The sequence below is a fragment of the Panthera uncia genome, chromosome E1, assembly GCF_023721935.1.
Source record: "Panthera uncia isolate 11264 chromosome E1, Puncia_PCG_1.0, whole genome shotgun sequence".
NCBI lineage: Eukaryota > Metazoa > Chordata > Mammalia > Carnivora > Felidae > Panthera > Panthera uncia.
Genome location: NC_064814.1, coordinates 46,843,369 through 46,865,386, shown reverse-complemented (window position 1 = coordinate 46,865,386; position 22,018 = coordinate 46,843,369). Strand labels below are relative to the sequence as shown.

Here is a 22,018-nt window from a genome sequence, read left to right as displayed (position 1 = left end):
TTCTAACAGGTGGTTAACCTCGCTTTTCCTGTCCTCAGATTCACCCACCCTGAGTGTACGTGGTGTTGAGAAAGGCAGTCAGACATATTGCACAATATGACACCAGAGAACGAGCACCCAAAACTGTGGATACAAAAACGTGGGTCCCACCCTTCCCTGCCCTTGATAACATCCCATCCTCCTGAAGGCCCTCTATGGTCTGGTGTCCCCTTTCTGTCCCCTACACAGGCCCCCTCAAAATCCCACACCCCCTTCAAGTACAGGAACTGACCCAAAGCCAAGTGTTTACTGAGAACTTACTGTGGCTGCCGCTGCCATTAATCCAGGACACTGCCACCTCCCCCTTCTCTGAACTGCTCTGTTATACTTACACCTCCCAGGGGGAAGAAAAATATTCCAGGCCTCTGGCCTAATGCACAAGCAGTTCTCTGTGTAGAGGGCTCTTTGCCCCATTCTGCTCACCCTCCCAGGTTCCAAATCTCCCGACCCCAAGCCGTCCACGTTCCTTCCCTCTTACAACACCTCAGCTCGCTGCAGACAGGAATCCCGCCTCCATCTAGCACAGCACCCAGTACAAAGCAGGGCTGCGGTGACTGAAAAAACAAGTATGTGAATGACGCAGCGGACTCACCAGTCGCCACCACACGGCCGAGAACTGAGCATTGCTGGTTAAGGCCTTATGGCCGAGAACTGAGCATTGCTGGTAAGGCCTTATGGCCGAGAACTGAGCATTGCTGGTAAGGCCTTATGGCTGAGAACTGAGCATTGCTGGTAAGGCCTTCCCAGCCAAGACCTGGGTGAGCTCAGTCCACACTTCCAACCTCCACACTCGGAGCTCCCGGGTTGCTCATCAGTTCTGCTCAGCACCTAACCTGGGGGACAACCAGCAGGCTGCAGGGCAGGCAGACAGGCTGAACTTCAAGGGCACTTCTCCCTTCTCTGAATCCCATCTCCAGTTTTGCTGCCACGTGTGCCACGCTGGCAAAGACACAAGGCAGAAGCACTGCAGAGAACCTGGCACTTTCCGAGAGCGGCCGCGTGGCCGTCTGTGGCGGGAACCACGGCGTTTCCGTGCTCCAGCAACCCCAGGGCTAGAAACTAAGCCTAAAGAAATAACACAGAGAAACAAAAAGTTCCCCTCATGATTTAGTAGGAGGAACTCAATGTCCAACAAGGGAACGGCTAAATGAATGCTGATTATCAACTCATGAAAATATTACACAGGCATTAACTGTAAATAACTATGAGGAATTCAAGAAACCCTTGAGAGTATGTACCCGCGGGATTCCATCAAACCAGTGCTTCCTGCATAGGACCAGGTGGCTTCATTCCATCTGTCTCCTGGGTGACCGGCACCCTCTGGAGGTGTTCAGGAGAATGTTCCCAGGAGATGCTGTGAAGCTGGAATCAGTCAAGGTGGAATCACTCAAGGTATCAGAGATAAAAACATGACATGCACACAGTCCCTGCCCAAGGGACTCTTGGTCTAGTGAAGGAGACCAGGCATGCGAACAAGCATCCAGAGTAGGATGTAAAAATGTGGTCTATTATTACAAAATGCATAATAAGGACAGAGAAAGATTGAGAGCCAATGAGAAAACAGCTATTCTGTTGACTGCTGGTGTTTGCTTCTACCGGTTTTTTTTAGGTAATGGTACTACATAGCACTTACGAGATACTACTTTTTCAAGGGAGGGGAAGAGGTTTGCCTGACTGTGCATGCATAATTTCCGATATAGTACCAGCAGAATATCTTCCAAAAAATGGCGGGGGCGGGGGGGGTGGCGCTTGACTGTTCCTGGCAGAACGAGTGGGTGAGATTAGGGAGTCCCTCCGCTCTCCACCAATGGCATGACCTAACAGCTCTGGTTAATTAGTGTGAAGACCTTGGCCTGGGAACCAGAAGGCCCAAGTTTAAGTCCTAGTTCCATGACTCAGTTGCTGTTGTGGCCCAGGGCAAGACATTACCTCTGTGAATCTCAGCTTCATCGCTACAATAATAGAAAAATACACAGATATCTTCCATACCATTTTTTAAAAATTTCTATCAGACACTGACACACCCTGGGTCACTGAACAATCAATGCCTCAGAGTCAGGGACATACATCCCAGCACCCACACAGGGCTGTGCACACAGCTGGCACTCAAACCAAACTGGGGGGTGGTGCCTGGGGACCAGCAGCACTCAGCAGAGTGAGCCCCACAGTGGAGGTGGTGAATGGGGATCCCAAAAGAGTGTGATGGGCAGGACTGCAGAATATCTGAGACCAGTCCAGAGGGACCCCAGGACTCCTGACTCTGAGGGCAGGGGCAGAGCATACAAATCCCCACACAGGCTCTGCCATACCAGGCTAAATGCCTGAATTCCAAGCACAGTGACTGTAGTCATAAAAGTTCTTTAAGAGGAAAAGTCCCACAGTCCTGAAGAAGGATCCGTCTCTGTGGCGGCCAGTATTCCAGCTTTAGGGGAAATTCATGGGGCAAAGATTTCTCTGGGCCAAAGGTGGGGGATGGGGACCTGCACTCAAGCATGAGCTGGGGGCAAATGGCCCGTGGTAGAGGATTCACGAAAAAATTTATGGGCAGAATATGTACAAATTACAGCTAATACATCTATAGTTTTGAGGCTGGTTCCCTGCCCTTTTTTCCCCCCAAAAGAGTTTCTGTGAAAACGCTTCCAAACTCATGGTAAACAGGCTGTTTAATATTCTGCATTTTGATTCTAAAAGGAGAATGATGCCTGGGTAGCAGCCTTCTGGCCATCTTTATAAGCTTGTAAAGCAAGGGAGATTTCAAGGTCACTGAGACATTTAGATGTAAGTCAGTAAAAGGAGAAGTGAGCACATGTCAGCCAGTCTCAGGCCTTAACCTTGCCAAGACCTTACTATGTCCTATGTGCCCAGCTGCCCAGCCCAGGCCAGGGGAGTTAGCACACAACTCTGACCATGCCCACTAGGGCCAAAGCCCTCAGGCAAGTACAGCTTCTCTTTTAGAACAAGCCTGCCAGGGCCAACCATCATCAGTGAGGGTGCCAGCCATCACTACAGACCGCCTGAGAGGCCACACACACACTTATCCCCCAAAAGGCCCTGTGGTCCAAACGATGCGGGGACTCCTAAGACTTGTCCATGGGGTCTATGGGGTCTCACGCTCCAGAGAATACCACAGTGTTGCTTTCCAGCCATTCAGTTCTGAACCCAAACTCAATGTGGGCACCATATGCCAGCACGAGCTTCTAGGGCCTGTCATCTGCCTGTGAAAGTCGGCAGAGAACAATCAGCCACCACTAAGATACTCACAATCGTATAGCCATGCCAAGTGATTCAACGTGATCAGACCCCCGGGCAGGGACCAGGGTGAAGTCCTGGGCTTCCACGTGAAAAAACACTGCTGCTCCCCAGCTGGCAGGATGGCGGCAAGAACGTGGCCTGGAGGACACACACTCCATCTGAGCGAGCACAATGGAGAGTCTATTTAAAATGCCCATCGGTTTCCTGGCTTGGTCACATCTGTCCTGCTTCTCACTGTCACGAGAGCTAACCTTCACAGCTTACGAGGCCGGTCACTGCTCCACACCCTTCACATTCTCTTGTATTCTTCGATCTTCACAGTAAACCTGTGAGGTACGTACCATTACCACCTCCATTTTATATTCAAGGAAACCGAAGTGCACAGGAAGATGAAGCGACCTGTCTAAGCAGGGTGTGAGTCAAGACCACATGGCCCCCTATCCGGCCTATAACCACTCCACACTGCTCCACGTCAGTGAGCCACTTCCAAAAAAAAAGCGAAGGCTGGAGCCATCTGAACAGGAAGCAAGTTCCCAAGTTGGGTATTCTCCCAGAGGGTCTAGTCCTGACCAGCACATCACACAGGGTGTCCCCCCAGACATCTCTGCAGACAGGCCCAGGGCCTGGGCGTGCATGGCACCTGTAAGGAGTTCATCAGTATGGGATGAACCAACCACAAGCCACCCTCTGTGGAGAAACCCGTACAGCTTGGCCAGGCACCATGGAATGTTAAGGTGTTCTAGGAGTGGACAAAAATCGTGGGGGTTTTCTCTGGCAGGATGAGTCTTTTCCTCCTGTGCAAACACATAAGTGTGAGCACAGGCCCCCACCTCCTCCCCATCCCAGAGAAAGTAAAATAAACCTGTAATTTACCATTCAAACAGGGATAATTTGGGGAAAGAGTAGAGACCCTATTAATTATACCAGGACATGTGACCCTGAAACTCAAGAGCAATACAGTTTACTGACCTTTGGTGCCAAAAGCCAGGATGCAGCACCATCGAAGCAAAGATAACAAAGCCACTGAGAAGACCCACAATGAGACAAAGGCACAAAGAAAGGGAAAGGGACTCGGCACCGGGGCAGAGAAGAGGGGTCTGGGAAAGACTTCTTTAAGAAGTGAGCAAAGGAGGGGCGCCTGGGTGGCTCAGTCGGTTAAGCATCCGACTTCGGCTCAGGTCACCATCTCACAGCTCATGAGTTCGAGCCCCGCATCAGGCTCTGTGCTGACAGCCCAGAGCCTGCTTCTGGAGGCTGCTTCAGATTCTGTGTCTCCCCCCCCCCCGGCCCCCCCCCCTTCCTTCTTTTTCCCTCTGTCTCAAAAAAAAAAAAAAAAAAAAAAAAAAAAAAAAAAAAAAAAGCGAGCAAAGGACCAACTTCAGAAACTGAAGCCAGGGACGTGAGCCCGGGAAAAGCAGACAGAACTGGGCCAGAAGAAGGCCAGCTGGCGTATGCAGAGGCTCAACCTTCCTTCCAGAGGATGCAGCAGAACCTTCCACACATCTGGGCATGCACAGCACCTGGCACAATACTTCCATCTGGCAGTGTTGTGGCAGCACGGGCTCGGGGAGGAGAGGGCACATCCCACGAACTCCACGAGTCTTGGGAGCATCGGGGCCCACTCCTCCAGAGCTACCTCGGAGACCCCAAACCTCTAAACAATCTGCAGACAGTCCCACCCTTTGGCCAAATCAGAAGGAGCATCGGGAGGAGGCAAAGACAGTAAAATAAATATTTGCTGAAACAACGACCTGACTCTGAAAAGCGTTACCGGACGGCACGCTGGTTTCGGCACGGAATGCTTCCGCACCGCTGACACATACTTGACCAGGCTGCACACACGGGCGGGAACACGCGGGCCACCACCCTGTCCACTCAGTGTGCGGAGGGAGACCTGGGGTAACCAGGACAGAGGAGAACGGAGGTGGAATCTGTGGTATTAGCTACACATGGGTAGCAAATGTCCAACAGGAAGACAGGAAGATGGCACATGAAGATGTCAAATAACGGTTTATTGAGGTATGAATTATGCGCACAAACCAAGAATGAGGTGGGATAGTTATCTGTTTTGGGGTATTTTTGTAATGGCTTTAGTGAGATATGATACACATACAATGCAACTCACCCATTTAAGAGTACAATTTTTTTTAAAACAGTGAGTACAATTCAATGGTTTGTAGTGCATCCATCACCACAATTTTAGAGCCCCCGATTTCTGCCACCCCCAAAAGAAACCCTGTACTCTTTCGTTATCATTGCCTAAAGCCTCCATTCCCCACCCCCACCCCAGTCCCCGCAACCACTAATCTACTTTGTGTGTCTACAGATTTGCCTCTTCTGGACACTCCGTATGAATGCAATCACATAACAAGTGGTCTTTTGTGACTGGCTTCCTTTACTCAGCACGATGTTTTCCAGGTGCACGCACGTTGCAGTATGTGCTGGTATTTCTCTCCTTTTTATGGCCAAATGATATTCCATTTACGAACATACCACATTTTGTTATCTACCCATCTGCTGCTGGACACTGGGGTCGTTTCCCCCTCTTGGTGGCTGTGAACCTTCATGTACAATTTGGTGACTGTTTTTCAACCGTCTTTAAGAGAGATAAAAGACGTAAACACCACTTATCAATGTGAAGTCTTGACAAAGCCAAAAGAAGGAAAATGGGTTGAAGGAGGTGCTGGAAAGGGCTTCCTGTCAGCAGATTCGGGGGCAGGTAGCACTAGCTATACGGACCAAGCACAAGCTGAAAGCACCTCAAAGGAAACAGACGCAGGCCTTCCATATGGACGGGCTGCAAAAGGAAGGGCGGCGAGCAGAGAAGAAAGGGGCAGGGAAAATATTTTCTTTAAAAACAGATGCCATAAAAAGTAGAGTCATAACAAAGATTGTGGTGTACCTAAAAGATCTGAGTCCATGGAGATAACTTCCTTATTCAACATTAAAGACATCAAAATTCCTGTCCAGCCACTGACTCCAAGGGGCAGGGCCTGGCTGAGGAGCATTACCTCAAAGAGAAGAGGTAACTTTCCTCTGAGCGAGATTCTGAGGGTTGATCCAAACTTCTTCGTAAAACTAAAATTTAAACCTCCTAATTGTGTCACACATACCTCGGGGGGCCTCCAAGATTCCCTTGAATCCCTTTCCCATCCACCTGCTTTGAGGGCTCAGGACCCGATCATTACTCTGAGACCACAGAATCCGAATCTCCCTCTCCACCCTGACTTCTGACCCAAGCCCCATCCCTGTATCTTCAGGGAAAGGGGGAGAGCCACCTGGCCATTGCCATGCCTCCAACTCATGGGTCCAAAGCTCCAGGTCAGGAACTGGGATGGGGTCCTAGAAATTACCAAGCACCACTAAGTGAACAGATGAAAAGATCAAGGTTGTCTTGCCTTCCGGCCACAAGGCAAATCAGTGACAAAGCCTCAAGGAGAACCACCTGAGCCAGTCCGTTAGTCCTTGGCCGCCTCTCGCTCCCCACAGCACAACCCAGCCCTGTCACTCACTAGTCTAGTCTCTACCCTAAAACGTTCCAGTCGCCTCCGACCCCTCCTTTCCAAGAGCTGCAGAGTGCAGTGGTGAAATGTAACAGCAAAGCCACCTCTTTCTCCAAGCCTCAGAATCCTGTCTGTGCAGTCAGAAGAATATAACCAGGGTGCCTGGGTGGCTCAGTCAGTTGAGCATCTGACTCTTGATTTCAGCTCAGGTCGTGATCTCATGGTTTGTGGGATGGAGACCCGCTCTGGGCTCTGTGCTGACAGCAGGGAGCCTGCTTGGGATTCTATCTCTCCCTCCCTCCATCTCTCTCTCTCTCTCTCTCTCTCTCTGCCCTTCCCTTGCTCACACAGGCACACATGCACGCTCTCTCTCAAAATAAACATTAAAAAAAAAAAAAAAAAAAGAATATAACCTGCCCCATACTCTTCACATTGAGTCCCTACCACATGCCCTGTACCCACACTTCATTTATTCTTCAGAGAGCCCTTGGTGGCAGGAAGTAAGGGTGAGTCAGTCCTGGAACGTGCCTGCTGCTAGAGAGGGCAGGCACTTGTCTCCAGTAGTCCCCTTATCACCTTCTGCCCTTTGCACGTCTGACACCTCACTCCCAGGGCTGCCTCCGACCCCTGCCCAGATTCTCCATCACATCAGCCCGGTCATGACAGGCATCCTCACCGCCACTCCTATCACGGCCTTCTAACAAATGGTCCACAAGGGCCAGACCGGTGATTTTCAAAGTGTGGCAGTCGTTCCCCTGGGTGGCTGAGTCGGTTAAGCATCTGACTTCAGCTCAGCTCATGATCTCGCGGTCCGTGAGTTCGAGCCCCGCGTCAGGCTCTGTGCTGACAGCTCAGAGCCTGGAGCCTGCTTCGGATTCTGTGCCTCCCTCTCTCTCTGCCTCTCCCCTGCTTGTGCTCTGTCTCTCTCAACGTAACATTAAAAAATATAATAATAATCAAGAGCTTAAATAAAGGGTCACCAATACAGAACGTGTGGGAACTACTGACCAAGCCAATCATCACCCCAGCAAATCCTCGGGTCAATGACTGGCCCGTCCTGCCCTCACGACACCCCTGCTTCCCTCAGCGCTCTGCTCAAGGTGTCACCCTGGCCCGATTATACTTCTCTGGCTCTCTGTCAGCCTAAACACAAATGAGCCTTCAGGTCCATCTCCAAGTTTCTACTCAGACTCCTTTCTCCTCAACAGCACTACCTTAAAAGGCCGCATCTCACACCAGACTCACCGCAGAGGCGGTTACATACAGTCCATCTGGAAATGAAACAGACTCCTGCACACGCCAGGCAGGGAAACCTTCCTCTCGGCGAGGCAGACCTCTGCCAAGGAGAGGAGGCCTGCAGAAGGGGCTGGGCTCCACAGGGGCCACGCCCACTGTGGGTCCTCTCCCCCGAGGCCTGCTGCCAAGGGAGGCTGAGATGCCGGAACGACCAAGCGTTCACGACCTGAGCGTTCCTCAGGAGTCCCGTACGTACACTGCACATACACTGCACTTACGTCCTTCTGTATACATCAAACACTTTAATCTACTTGGAAATATGTTTTAAGTTTATTTATTTTGAGAGAGAGAGAGTCCATGAGGGAGGGAGAAGAGAGAGAGAGAGAGAGAGGGAGGGGGGGGAGAGAGAGAGAGAGAGAGACCGAGACCATGTAGGAGGGACAGAGAAGAGACAGATAGAGAAAATCCTAAGCAGGCTCCACACTGTCACCGACTCGGTCGGTGATCCCACAAACTGTGAGATCAAGACCAGAGCCGAAAACAAGAGTCGGAGGCTTGACCGGCTGAGCCCCCCAGGGGCCCTCTGTTAGAAAACAGCCATGCAGGGGCTAGAGTAAATCAGTGGTTTTCGAACGGTGAAGACAACTGGAGTTTGTGCTTTGGGGGCCAGGGCAGAGCACGGGGTGGGGCGGAGCCTGGTAAGGGTGGTGTCACAGGTGACACCACAGTCTCTCCTCCTAGCCCTCACATCTGAGTTCTGTGTTCCATTTCAAGGGGCTCCGTGCCCCACTACTAAAGAAATGGTCTGAAAACTGATGGCAGAGTAGTGAACAGGCCAGATAAGCTCTTTTCCCTCTAATTTCCCCCAACATCCCTTGGAGGCCCCAAAGCAGCAGCTCCCCACGCACCTTACCAGCAGAGTACCCCCGCGGCGCCCTACGTCGTCTGGCCTTCAACTTCAAGGCCTCCTCTGCCCCCTCCCGCCAATATTAAAGCCCCAACTTAGCTCCTTCCTGGCAGCTCCACTCATCTTCAGGTTAGACAAAAAGGAAAGGAAGGAGAGACTGAAGCTCAAAGTGGCTCGGCCACCCCTGAGCACGGACACAGCCCCTCTACCACCACGTCAAAGCTGCACACCGTGCCCGCAACCCGGAGGGTTGGCCTGTACCCCAGCTCCCCACCCTGGACTCCTACAAATGAGGAACACTGGGCTTTCAGCAGCGCCATGCGCACCGTCCTCCCACCCGGCAGTCTGCAGTGCTGGCGTCTGGCCTGATGTACTGATTCAAAACACAGCAGAATTAGCAGGGGACCCGGCAACTCCACGCCTCAGTCTCCAACCAGAAGAACCAAAAGGAGATGTCCAAACAAAACATATATGCGAATGTTCACAGCACCATTCACGACGGCCAAGATGTGGAAACAGCCCAAGCGTCCATCTACAGATGAACAGATAATCTAAATGTGCTATGCCCATATACTGGAATATTATTCAGCCATAAAGAAACGATGAGGTACTGATTCATGGTATCACGTGGATAAGTCCGAAAACATGCTAAGTGCAAGAAGCCAGACAAAACACTACATATTCTAGGATTCCATTTTGATGAATATTCCATAACAGGTAAATCCATAAGGACAGAAAGCAGACCGGTGGTTGCTGGAAACGGGGGGTGGGGAGAAACGCCTTCATAGTTACGGGTGTTCTTTAGGGACGATAAAATGTTTTAAACTACAGAGTGGCAAGGGCGCCTGGGTTGCTTAATCAGTTAAGCATTCGACTTCGGCTCAAGTCATGATCTCGGGGTTCGTGAGTTCGAGCCCTGCGTCGGGCTCTGTGCTGACAGCTCAGAGCCTGGAGCCTGCTTCGGTTTCTGTGTCTCCCTCTCTCTCTGCCCTTCCCCCGTGCACATGCTCTCTCTCTCTCAAAAATAAACATTTAAAACATCTAAAAAAAATTATAGCAATCGTAGTGTTAGCACATTATGAATGTGCTGAATGCAACCAAATTGTACACTCCAAAATGGTTAATTTCGTGTTATGTGAATTTCACTTCAAAAAACAAAAACCCCAAACAAAACCCGCACGCATGGCTCCTTAGATCCTCAGCACAGAGAGAGTGAAGGAAGGAACGCAGCTGATGGCCCGCTCTCGGTTCTCCCCCCCCACACGTCCCAACTCAGCTGCCCGCTCACCCCTCTACCCACACACATGCCCTGCAAGCCCAGCCCATGCTCAGGGCTCCTCCCGGGATTGCAGCAGCTGGAGGAAGAGGGAGAAAGTGACATTTTAAAAAACCTCTTCCCTGTTCAGTCTTGACAAGGAGCCCATGGCCGCGGGATTTTTGGAACATGACGCCATTTGTGGCAAAGGGAGGAATGCTAGAGAATGCGTGGGGACCCATTTCTGGGGCTTTGCAGGAAAGAGTCACACCCTCTCCCTTAAAAAGCAGCGCTTCCCATTAAGAAACAGGTAGGACAGGAAAGTGTGATAGGAAGGAAAAAAGAGACAGGAAATCTAAATAAGTTCAGCCCTAGCCTCATACTCCAACCCCACCCTTCCCAGCACACACGGGCAGAAACCCAACGTCCAGAAGGCCCACCTGACCCCGCTCAGGTCAGCACGGGAAAGAGTCGAAGGAGGAGGCCCAGCGTCACACTGTCTGGGTTTGCATCCCAGCTCTACCACTTACTGTATCGCCCTTGGGCGAGTTACACGACCTCTTTCCAGCTCAGGTTTCTTATCTCTCTACTTCATAAGGCCGCTGTGAATATAAATGAGTTAACCGTGGCCTGGCACACAGCAATTACTGTTAGCTACAAATGCCATCGCCTCCACAACAAATCATCCCAGAGCATGTCAACTGCTCCTTCAACTTAAGTATAAGAAAACCCCCACATCATGGGAGGCTGCATGGCCACACTGCTTGGTCCAGCTCCCCCAAAGAGGACCCCTAGGCTCACCGGGTTTCGAAGCAGGAAGGGAGCTGGAGGGACCAAGAGTCAGCAGGCTGTCTGCAAAGATGGCATCTGCCTGTTAGAAGAACGTGTTTGAGGCTCTCACAAGGAACCACTCCTACTTGTTTAGACCCTATAGAAGGGTCCCCTCGGCAGAAGGCTCCCTCCCTGGAAGGGTGTGGGATTTGTAAAGCCTGGGGACGGGGTGCGGGAAGGACACTGGAAGGACCCACCAGCTGGCTGAGGTGAGTGAATCAACACTGGTGACCAAAGGGCCAGGACGTGCCCTGGCCCGATCTCCCACCCACCTGCCCATCAATTTGGAACGAGACCTGGGCAGCCCCCTACCCTCCTCTGGCAGTTTCACCGGGCCAGGGGCACAAGGACTTTGATTCCTAGACAAGCGTCCCGGGGACACCAGCGAGAGTGTGGCTTCTCTCAGTCCTCCCCTACCTTGTTGAAGACAACTCAGGACACTTCCATGCATAGTGACTTCTGAAATCAGGATCTGCCACTGCCATTCACGGGACCTGCACTTGGCACTTCTCTGAGCTTGGCAGGGGCTCCGAGGTGGCTGCTGTGCTGGCCACTGCCCTCTAGAGCAGCCCACGTCCTCTGATAGTAAGTCTCAGGCTAATGGCACTTGGCCCCTTCACTTCCTATCCTCTACAAATTCTTAAAACCAGCTCAACCTTTACACTTTAAACATGTTCTGAAAATCAACTCCACACAAGCAAACGGACTGCAGCCTTTCCAATCCCAAGGGGCTAACGTGAGGAAGTTGCTAGGGTGGTGCCAAGCAGCTCAGCAGGAGAGGAGGCAGTCTGGGCTTTTGTTCTGTGGGCGTGGAGGTAGACAAGAAACACAGCTGGAGGGGTAGCTGTTCCACAAAACCAGGGGGGCAGGTCCCCTCTCTGGGTCTACGTTTGGAAAAACGAACCCAATTTCCTGAGCGCCCCCCATGTACGCAAACATTTACAAATTCGGCACTTACGACTTACACCACCTTCCGGCATTAATATCACAGACAACCAAGACATGGGTAATATATAGACCCCAGTTTTCAGAGGAAGGACACAGACACTTCAACTCTGAGAAACCTGCTCCATCGGCATGAACACAGAGCCAGGACGGGAACCCAAATCTGAGCTGAAAGCCCCCACCGTCAACCATTCCATTCCCTTATGTGAGCACATTAAATGAAAAGTGGGACTGTGTCAGATTTCTAGGTCAGAGCAGGTCCCTGGCGGAAGACAAACGAACGTCTTAATCCCAGTGAGCCCTGAGGCTCCCCGCACCCCAGGTCGCTCACCAGCCCGAGTGGAGAAGCTCTGGGTGTGGCACCTGGAGACCCAGGAGACGTGGACTCTTTCTGTGGCTCAATGGAGACTCCCAGAAGTTGCTCCCCCTTCCCCTGGCCCTTTTAGCTACCGGCCAGGACCCGTAGGAGGTAAAACGCTGCATCTCAAAGGGTGCCACAAAGCCTCCCTGGTCCGTCTGTTAAAACCAGTGTTTTAGGACCTACAGAGACCAAGGACACAAGATTTCCTGATTCTGAATTCCTCTGGAGGAAAAACAGTGCTTCCCGTTCAGGGCTGTCTGTGCCAAAGGTGTGGTCACTGCCACAGACCAGCAGCCTACTGGGGGACATGGACCACCCCAAGGCTGAGAAGATTTTAGGACTTGCACGATGTCCTGCACCACTGCCCTCCCCACATTCACCCCCGTGCACCCCAGCAACTAAGGAATCCAAGTCAGGGCAAGGCCCTGTTCCTGATAGTAAAGGTTAACACTTTTTATCAAACATAGGGAGGTCAAACAGAACTTTGGAAAACCCACACTAGCCTTCCTGTGACCTAGGCAGGTCACTGAACTGGGTCTCAATGGCTCCATCTGCTAATTGGGGATGACCCCTCACCTGCTTAATTACTGGCGGGGGGGGGGGGGGGGTGTTTAATCACCCAGCCCCTGCAGGCCTCTCCTCCCAGAGCTAGGAAGTAGAAATCCCTTAAACAGCTTTGATTTTGTCTGCAATACCCAGCCTCCTACAGAAATAGCACCAAGTGAACAAGTCAAAGTGGCCTTCCCAAGAAGAGGGAAGACAGGTTCCTGGTCTCACAAAGGCGGCATGGGAACCACATGGAACCAGGTTCCATATCACAGCTCCATTGCTAGGCAGCTCAGTGACCTCGGACAGACAACCCGACCTCTCTGAAACTCAACATCTCCTCCTCTACAGACGACCAAGCTGCCGAGAGCGGAACAAGACTGTGGCATACGACACGATGCAAAACAATGGAGGCTCAGGGAACCTGGGTGGCTCAGTCAGTTAAGTGTCTGACTTCAGCTCAGGTCACGATCTCATGGCTCGTGAGTTCGAGCCCCACGTCAGGCTCTGTGCTGACAGTTCGGAGCCTGGAGCCTGCTTCACATTTTGTGTCTCCCTCTCTCTCTATCCACCCCCTCCTCCCGCCAAGGCTCTGACGCACGCGCACTCTCTGAAAAATGAATAAACGTTAAAAAAAGATTAAACAACCACACAAACAATGGAGGCTCAGGAGGGTCTGATGTACCCATCTTACTGCAAACTGCCCCGAAGACGGGGCAGGTCACCATCCAGCACCGTGTGCAAACATCAAGCTGAACATAAAGGGAGAAAGGAGCTGGAAGGGTTACAGGCTCCAGGCAAAAACCAGGCTGTGGTTTCAAGTGAACTAGGATGACCCTGACTGAGAAAACCAGCGAGTGGTTTGGAAGATTCCAGTTCCAGTCTCCAGAGACAAAATGCCAGCGAATCAACCCACTGGCTCTCTTGCCCCCAAAGGAAGTGATAACATAAAGGGAGCGGTGGGGCTGGGCATTCAGGGGTTCCAGGCCGGAGCAGCTGTGAAACTGTCCACAGATGATCCTACGGAACCCTAAACTGCTAAAACCGGAGGAACCACAAAGTCTAGGGCACTTTTCAAACCTGCCCCTCACAGCCTCTGGAGATGACCAGAGGACCCACGGGTGAGAAGCAGAGGTGGCTGAGAGGCCAAGCTGCAGGCTCCAACCTCGTATCACCCAGAACCGTGTCACTTTTTCTGTTTCACATAGGGCATTTCCACAGAAGATTCCTTGGGGTGAAAGGCTCTGCAATTTACTGTACCTTTGAAAACTAATGACCTGGTCCAACTGTGCCATTTCTGATGGGCAAGTGAGGCTCTGAGAGGGAGTTTCTAATGATAAAAGAAAAGCCCGTTTTCTCAGGTTAGATACTTCTAAATCAGCATCCAGCGCTCTCCACCCCTCTCCTGTGCCTCCCCCCCTCCCCAACCCAGTATTAGGATGTTGGCAGTAGGATATTACCTCCCTCTGGTCTCTTTTCCCTCGTTGCAAGACTCTCTGGTCTCTTTCAAGACTAAATGGCAGCTTGGGAACAATTTAAAGATAAACATTCCAAGTCAAATTTCTTTATTTCAGCTAAACAGCATCAGGGTTCTAGTAATCAGGAAACAGCCCAAACAAAGACTATTCCCCACACAACAGGCCGTCAGCATGCTTCCTGGAATATTAATTACCACAAAGGGGGTTCAGCAACCTCCACAGGCCCGGCCAGCACCCTCCATCCATTCCATTAGTAGACCACTCCCTGTACACAGAATGGGGGCACCAGCTTTATAGGTGGGAAACCGAGGCTCAGAGAATGTAAGTGACCTTCCTGGGTCACCCTGCACGTCTGTGCCAAGAATAGAACACAGGTCTTCGATTGTAGTCCTTCTGTGTGGCTAAGGAAAAAGAACTCGGAAAGGTCAAGTAGCAGGCTAGAACACAGGGAAAAAAGCAACTAGAATATAGCTGCAAAACACTCACAAATACAAAGGGCTGTGTCAGAATGCAGTCACGGCGCCCAGTGGGAGGGGGCCGGGAGGGGGCACGCCAGTTTACCCCCCAGGCTCTCACTGGCACCCTCCTCCCTTCTGCTTCTGGAGGGAAAGTGAGGGCCGGAGCCCCAGAGCTCTCAAACACCACTAAAAGGAGTCAGCAAGACGTGACGTTCGAAGAAAGAACCCTCAAAAGTTGGCAAGAGACACCAAGCGGAGGACACAAACAGGAGTAACAGGAGGAGAGAACTGTTCCAGGAATCCTCAACGCAGGCTGTTGGCACAACACCCCGAAGGGGGAGGAACCCCCCCCCCCCCCCCCGGGCACGGCCTTTACACTCTGTGCCTCCCCCGAGGGTCTCAAGGGCCTAGCTGTGGGCCCGGCTGCCCCATCCAACACTGTCCAACGCTGCCAGCACCAGCCCCGTGTGGCCAGAGCTCCCAGAAAGTGGCTAGCCTGAACCAAAAGGTGCCGTAGAGGTAAAAGAATAACTTCTTCATATGTTGAAAGGATAATACTTTGGATTTGTTAGGCTAAATAAGATAGAATTAAAATGAATTTCACCTATTTCTTTTTACCTTTTTTAACGTGGCACGTAGACAATTTTAACCCACAAATGTGGCTCACATTATAGTTCTATTGGACAGGGCTGGTCTACCCCACAGGCCAAATCTAGCCACTAGCTGGTTTTAAGGCCCCCAAACCACGAACAGCTTTCACGATTCTAATTGATTATAGAAGTACCTTCATAAACTCCTCCATTTTGCCTATTGGCCTACAAACCCTAAAGCTTTTACCATCTGGCCCTTTAAGAAAGAGTTGTTTAATCCCCAGGTCTAGACCCTAAACACAATCAGATATGCACTCCAGTGACACAAGGAGCAGAGGGCAGGTTTGGGATACGCATGTGCGTGTGTTATCCTTGCACACTCAGTTTTAAAAATGAAGGTAAAAGCCACATAACATAAAATTAACCATTTCAAAGTGAACGAGTCAGTGACATTCAGTACATTCACAATGTTAGGCAAACAGCATCTCTATCTAGTTCTACAACATTTCATCACCTCCCACAAAGAGAACCCCAATCCCATCTGCAGGCACTCCTCTCTCCCCCTTCCCCCAGGACTCCGGCAACCACTAATGTGTCTTCCCTTTCCACGTATTTACCTATTCTGGACATTTCACGTAAACGGAACCGTGCGGTATCTTTGTGCCTGGTTCTTTCATGGAACACATTTTCGACAGTCAGTCAGATCGCAGCATGGCCAGTACTTCGTCCCATTTTTATAACTGAATAGCCCATGATCTGGATCTACCAAAATCTGTTTACCCATTCACCCACTGACGGAAATCCAGGTTGCTGCTACCTTTGGCTGTTATGAGTAGCGCTATCGCAGACGTACGCATGAACGTATTTGTTTGAATACCTGTTCCCGATTACTTTGGATATACTTAGGAGTGGAATCACTGGGTCATGCGGTAAGTCTTTTGAGGGAATGCCGAACTATTTTCCACAATGGTCGCACCATTCTCCATTCCCATGAGCAATGCATGAGGTTCTAATTTCTCCACATGCACACCAACACTTACTACCATCCCTTTTTTCATACAGCCATCCTAGTGGGGGTGCAGTAATACCTCACTGTGGTTTTGATTTGCATTTCCATAACAACTGATGACACTGACCATCTTTTCCTGTGTTTGTTGGCCCTTTGTAAGGTCTGGGATTTTTACATACCCCCTGCCAAACACTCTACCGATGTGCACGTAAATGATAAATCTTCTGAAAAGGATGAGCATGAAAGCTCCCCGTTGCTTATGAGACAAATGTTAAGTGAAATAAAGAAGTTCCAGGCCCTAGTTCTTTTTTTTTTTTTTTTTTTTTTTTTTTAACATTTATTTATTTTTGAGACAGAGAGAGAGAGCATGAACAGGAGAGGGTCAGAGGAAGAGGGAGACATAGAATCTGAAACAGGCTCCAGGCTCCGAGCTGTCAGCACAGAGCCTGATGCGGGGCTCGAACCCACAGACCGCGAGATCATGACCTGAGCCGAAGCCGGACGCTTAACCGACTGAGCCACCCAGGCGCCCCTGGGCCCTAGAACTTCTAAGAATGTCACAGGAATAAAGGGAAATCATGATTTACGGAGACCAAGTCCTGGCACGCCCACCTGTGTCTGGGACTCCCACCCCAAGCCCCCAGCACCCCTGGCAGTGGAGGGCAGCACAGTGAGGGGCACCATGAGACCGAGAGGGCTGAGAGGAGACGCAGGAGGGCTGGAAGGGGCCTGGCGGAGACCAAGACCAACCTCCTCATTCTCCGGACGGGAAAATCGAGGCCCGAGGAGAGAAAACAACCCAGCCAAGGTCCCGCAACAAAACAGCAGTAGAGGCAACTAGAACTTAAGTTCAGATGCAGGACTCCTTCCACAAAAGGCACGCTTAAAATCGTACAAGTCGGTAGGAGAATGAGACATCACGTCAGGTCAAGAGCCACCACCAACCCCAGAAACCCACACTAAGGCTGGGAAGGGGATGTAGAAGCCAAGAACCCTGGGCTCCAGACCTTCTGGTCCCACTAACCACCAACCCCTGTAATTCACCTCCTTTCCCCACCTGCTTCCCTTGTTTTACTCTAAGTGGCTTCCTGAGTGACTGACTGCACTCACTCCCCGGACTCCAGAATTCCTACCCAGCCCACACCACTCATCGAATCACCTACTTGCCTGAATGGGTGACTGCACCTAAGAACCAAACCGGACCTCCATCCCCATGAGGTCAAATTTACATATTAATTTTGTTTCCTCCCCACCCCACAAATCTACTCCCAGCCTGTTATTCTCAATCTTTGTAAAAGGTACTGTTATCCACCCAGGTCTTCTCAATCCCCACCTCCAATCAACCTCCAATAATATCCTGTCCCTAGTGTCTGATGGCTCCTTCCATCCTGGCCAACACGGACCTGGAGAAGACCTTTACTGTAATTTACCTGGATGATTCAAGACAGTCTTTTAGAGCTTCTGCTTTAGGCCAAAATTATTTTCCTAAAACACAAGTCTGATGGATTAGAAAGTTATGCATAAAAATAACTACAGGGGAAGTACAAGTATCTGAGACTTTATCATCTTGAAAACAAGACCTTCATAAGCATGAGATTAAAACTACAAGCTAAAAAGGAAACACGGAAATTTAACTGCATTCATATTTAAAACTATCACTTAAAAAAGAGAAAAAGAGAAATGCAGGGAGAAAATACCTGCAATATATGACAGGTTCAGATTAATATCTAGAGAAGGGGACAGCAAACTATAGTTTATAGGCCAAATCCTTCCAGCTGCCTGTATTTGTAACTTTGTAAATTCAGTTTTATTAGAAACAGCGATACCCCCAGTTTACGTATTGTCTAAAGTGGCCTTGCACTGCGGCTTTTGCACTACAATGACAAAGTTGTGTAGTCGCTACAAAGATCACATGGCCCACACTGCTAAAATATTAACTATCTGGCCTTCTAGAGAGGGAGTCCATGGACCCCTGACCTAGGATATATACAGAAAGCTCCTACAAACCAGTTTGGGGGAGGAGGAGAAGGCGGGGAAATTGACCCAACAGAAAAACATATGAATGGGCAGTCAACATAAGAAACAAAACACATGTAATAAATATTATAAAAAGAGGCTTAACCTCACAGGTAATTAGGGAAATTATTAAAGAACTAAATCGTTTTGATACCTTCCAATCCTGGCAATGGTATGACACAGCCTTTTTTGGAAGGCAATTTAGTAATATCTGTTAAAAAAATTCAATGTGCTTGATGTCAACCCAGCCATTCTATTTTTAGCTATCTGCCCCCAGAGGAATACTTGCATTCGTGCACGCACACACACCCAAAAGCATTTAGAAAACTGTTTGCTGAAGCATTCACAGGCTGTAACAAACCCAGAAGTAACCTTGCTGTCCATCAATAAGGGAATGGTTAAACTATGGCACATCCCTGATGGCGTAATATGCAAAATAATTTTGGTGTATTTATACGTCACACCATAAAAAAAACTGAAAAAAACAACATAAAAAAAAAAAAAAAAAAAAAAAAAAAAAAAAAAAGATGTTCCTGAACAAATACATATATAGTTTAAATACATATATCATTTAGGTTAAATAAAGGTTTTAACTGTGTATTCAAGTCCATATGCATATAGAGAAACACACAGGACTGAAGGCTAAATGCCTTAAAAAGGGGGGTGGCCACAATGATCACTGATCTATCTTCCAGCCTTGAAGGTCTAAAATAAGCGAGGGCAGGGAGGGGCAGCAGGAAGCAGGGCCTTGGGGGAGACTGATGGGAACCAATTGGCTGAGGTTTTCTAATGGAGCCAAGAGGATGAGAGTAAGGCTGGGGGAGGCCGGATGCAGAGAGAAGCAGCTAACGCTGCTGGCAACAGCCCTGCGTCTCCCTCCTTCTCTTTTCAAGAGCAGTTTCTTCCTGAAAGATCCCAGGAGGTGGAAGGCTGGCCTAATCTCTCCCTGCACAAATAACCCCACTCATTATTTCAGAAACTACCATCCCAGTTGTGCCCTGGAGGACTCAGGCCTGTTTTAAAATCCACAACTGAACCGTGAATACAGTTGAAGAGTAAAGTACTCCAAATATGCAACACTCTCTCTTGATCCAATTAATAATCAACAGAATTAAAAAAAAAAAAAAAGAATTTAACAGATTCAGTTCAGATACGCAGATCCTATTCTAGTTTATCTAAGCTTCAGAACCAGAAAACAGTCCTTATGAGGTGTAAACATCCAATCTACCAATTTTGGCAGTTGCCTGGAATAACCAGAAAACTCTCTCAGAACAACCCTTGCCAAACCCATAAAATTCCTAAATCCAGGTGTACTATTCCGTAGGTGATTTTTGTTTGTTTAATTGTTAAGAGTTTAATAAGATACCATTCTTTGCTTTTCATAGGGTGAGAGAGGTAAGCCAGGGATCCCTACTCCCAAATTTTAGAGAAGGAAATGGAACTATACAGAGACAAAAGAACTTATTCAAGGTCACACAGCTGAAAGTGACAGCGAAGACAGAAGAAAGGTCTCCTGACTCCTGGCCCAAGTCCATCCTCACCACATCAACTGTTTCCCCCCAAAAAAGGCATCCAGTTGAGAAGACGGGAGTCACCCTTAAAAGCCCACCCCTGAACATCTTACCAGGAAGCTGAGTTCTACTCTTCCCAAACTGACCTGGCCCTTCTATCCTAAAAATCTATGACTTTGCAGCCATGAGTGTTTGGTTAAGCTTTTGGTTTTGGATGAAAGGAGTCTTTTCTGGCTGTTGGGATTCTGCTCTCAGAGAAAGACACCATGTCTCAGGCCATAACCCCGGCCCTGCCACCCCACTCTGGTCTGCCATGTAAACAAGTCAAACCCTGTGAGTACTTAAGTAGCATTAAAAACAGCCAGGCTGTACACTTCAAAGCAATGTTTTCCATCTAAGGGGTTCTTCTGCAAAAGGAGTGGCTGCAACTAGGTCACACCGGACCGGAATGTGAAGGGAGGTCCCCTGGCCTCATTGGGGGATGAGAGAAAGCTCCGAAGAGGACTGAGACTGGGGGAGAGGCAAAAAGGGGCCACAGATACAGCCCAAGGGGATGCAGACAGGGCTTGATCAGGAAATCCAAGGAATCTGCTTGGCCCAAAGACCTCCAAGTACTCCAAAGAATCCTGGGGATCCTGAGGATTCTCTGGTACACTGGGAGGTACTCCAAAGAATCCCGGGGATCCAGAGGATTCTCTGGTACACTGGGAGCTCAGAGAGGAGCAACCAGGGCAGGGGTACCCAAAGGCCAGTGGGGACTGCAGCCCAACTTCTTAGGGAGCTGTTACGACACAAATTCCTTCATCTCCTAGATCACCCCAGGAATGGGGCTCCAGGACTCTGTATTTTTAGAATGTGACTCTGATGCAGGTTTGGAAGCCGCTGAACTAGTCCACAGCCCTCATATGGCAGACAAGGCCGTGAGAAGTGAACGGACTTTGCCGAAGGCACGCAGGTCTCCTCATCCCTAGCCAAGCGACCAAGAGAGCTGGGAGAAAAGGGTGGGGAGAGGAGCCCCCAGCTCTCCCATCAACAAAAAGCCCTCTAGTTCAAGTTCAAGCGCCAAGACCCTCCTCCTCAGACTTGAGGACCATTCACCTCTCTCCCATCACTGACAGCGACAATGATTCAGAAAACGGACAAGCTGGGTCTGACAGGAGGGAAGCCCACAGTCCACCCCGACCGTCCTGCTCCCCTGGCCTCTCTGGGTAGAGAAGTCAAAGTCGGACCCTAAAACAGACTCTATGGGGGGTACTGCGAAGCAGCAAGCAATCCCCAAGCGCTTTGTTCCTCCTAAGAAAAACCAGGCATTTTTGAGTCACCCAAAAAGCATGAATCACACGGCAGGGCTATGGGAACGGGAAAGGATGTTATTTTTCGGCATACTTGAGGATTTTCCCTTTGTCCCGGCTCTATCAATACACTTCCCGCTCCCTCCCTCTCCCCCCCCCCCCATCTCCATCTTCACCACCCTCCCCAGGACTCATGTACATTCTCTCTGCTCCGTTTTTATTTTCCCCAGGATCCTTCAGACGCACCCCCACCCCCGCCTGCCTCGGGAACTGGGCAACGTCCGCTCTCCTTTCCAAAGAAGGATGGTGGTCTCACCGGCGTCTGAACTGGGGGGAGGCGGCCAGCGCCCCCTGCGAGCCACTCTCGCCCGCCTCGGCCGACTGCCTGCAGCACCTAGCGGGGCGACTGCGCCCCCGGAAACTTCCAGCCCAAGGGGGCCGCCGGGGGTCTGGGGGCCGCCCAGCGCGGGGCCCGGGTCTCCGCCTCGCGGTCGACCCCGGGACCCCCACCCGCTCACCTGCGTCAAGTCCTCGTCGTTGAGCAGATGCGACTCGCGGGGCTTAAAGCAGTTCTGACACTTGCTCTTGTTGAAGATGTTGGCCTGGAATTTCCTACACGGGTTCTCCTTGGCCGCCGACATGGTCGGCGCGGCGGCGGCACAGGCCCGGCGGCCCGGCCCGGCGCGCGCTCCGCGGCGGACGGCGGACGGCGGCGGGCTGGCGGCGGCACCATGCACGGCGGGCTCAAGCCGGGCTCAGCGCGGGCGCCGAGGCATGCCCCCGCCGGCC

At 50.5% G+C, this 22,018-nt stretch overlaps 1 protein-coding gene across 8 annotated transcripts in view; it reads right to left on the bottom strand.

The window, feature by feature from the left end:
- The window catches only part of MPRIP (myosin phosphatase Rho interacting protein), a 329,117-nt gene that overhangs the window by 132,557 nt on the left and 174,542 nt on the right, over window positions 1–22,018 (bottom strand). For 7 of the 8 annotated variants that reach the window (XM_049637982.1, XM_049637986.1, XM_049637985.1 and 4 more), the window contains exon 1: window positions 21,748–22,012. The exons of the other annotated variant lie outside the window; for it this stretch is intronic. In XM_049637982.1, coding sequence (XP_049493939.1) covers window positions 21,748–21,870 — 123 coding nt within the window. In that variant the 5' untranslated portion in view covers window positions 21,871–22,012. Of the gene's footprint in view, window positions 1–21,747; window positions 22,013–22,018 lie in introns of those variants that run through there. 8 annotated transcript variants of the gene reach the window in all.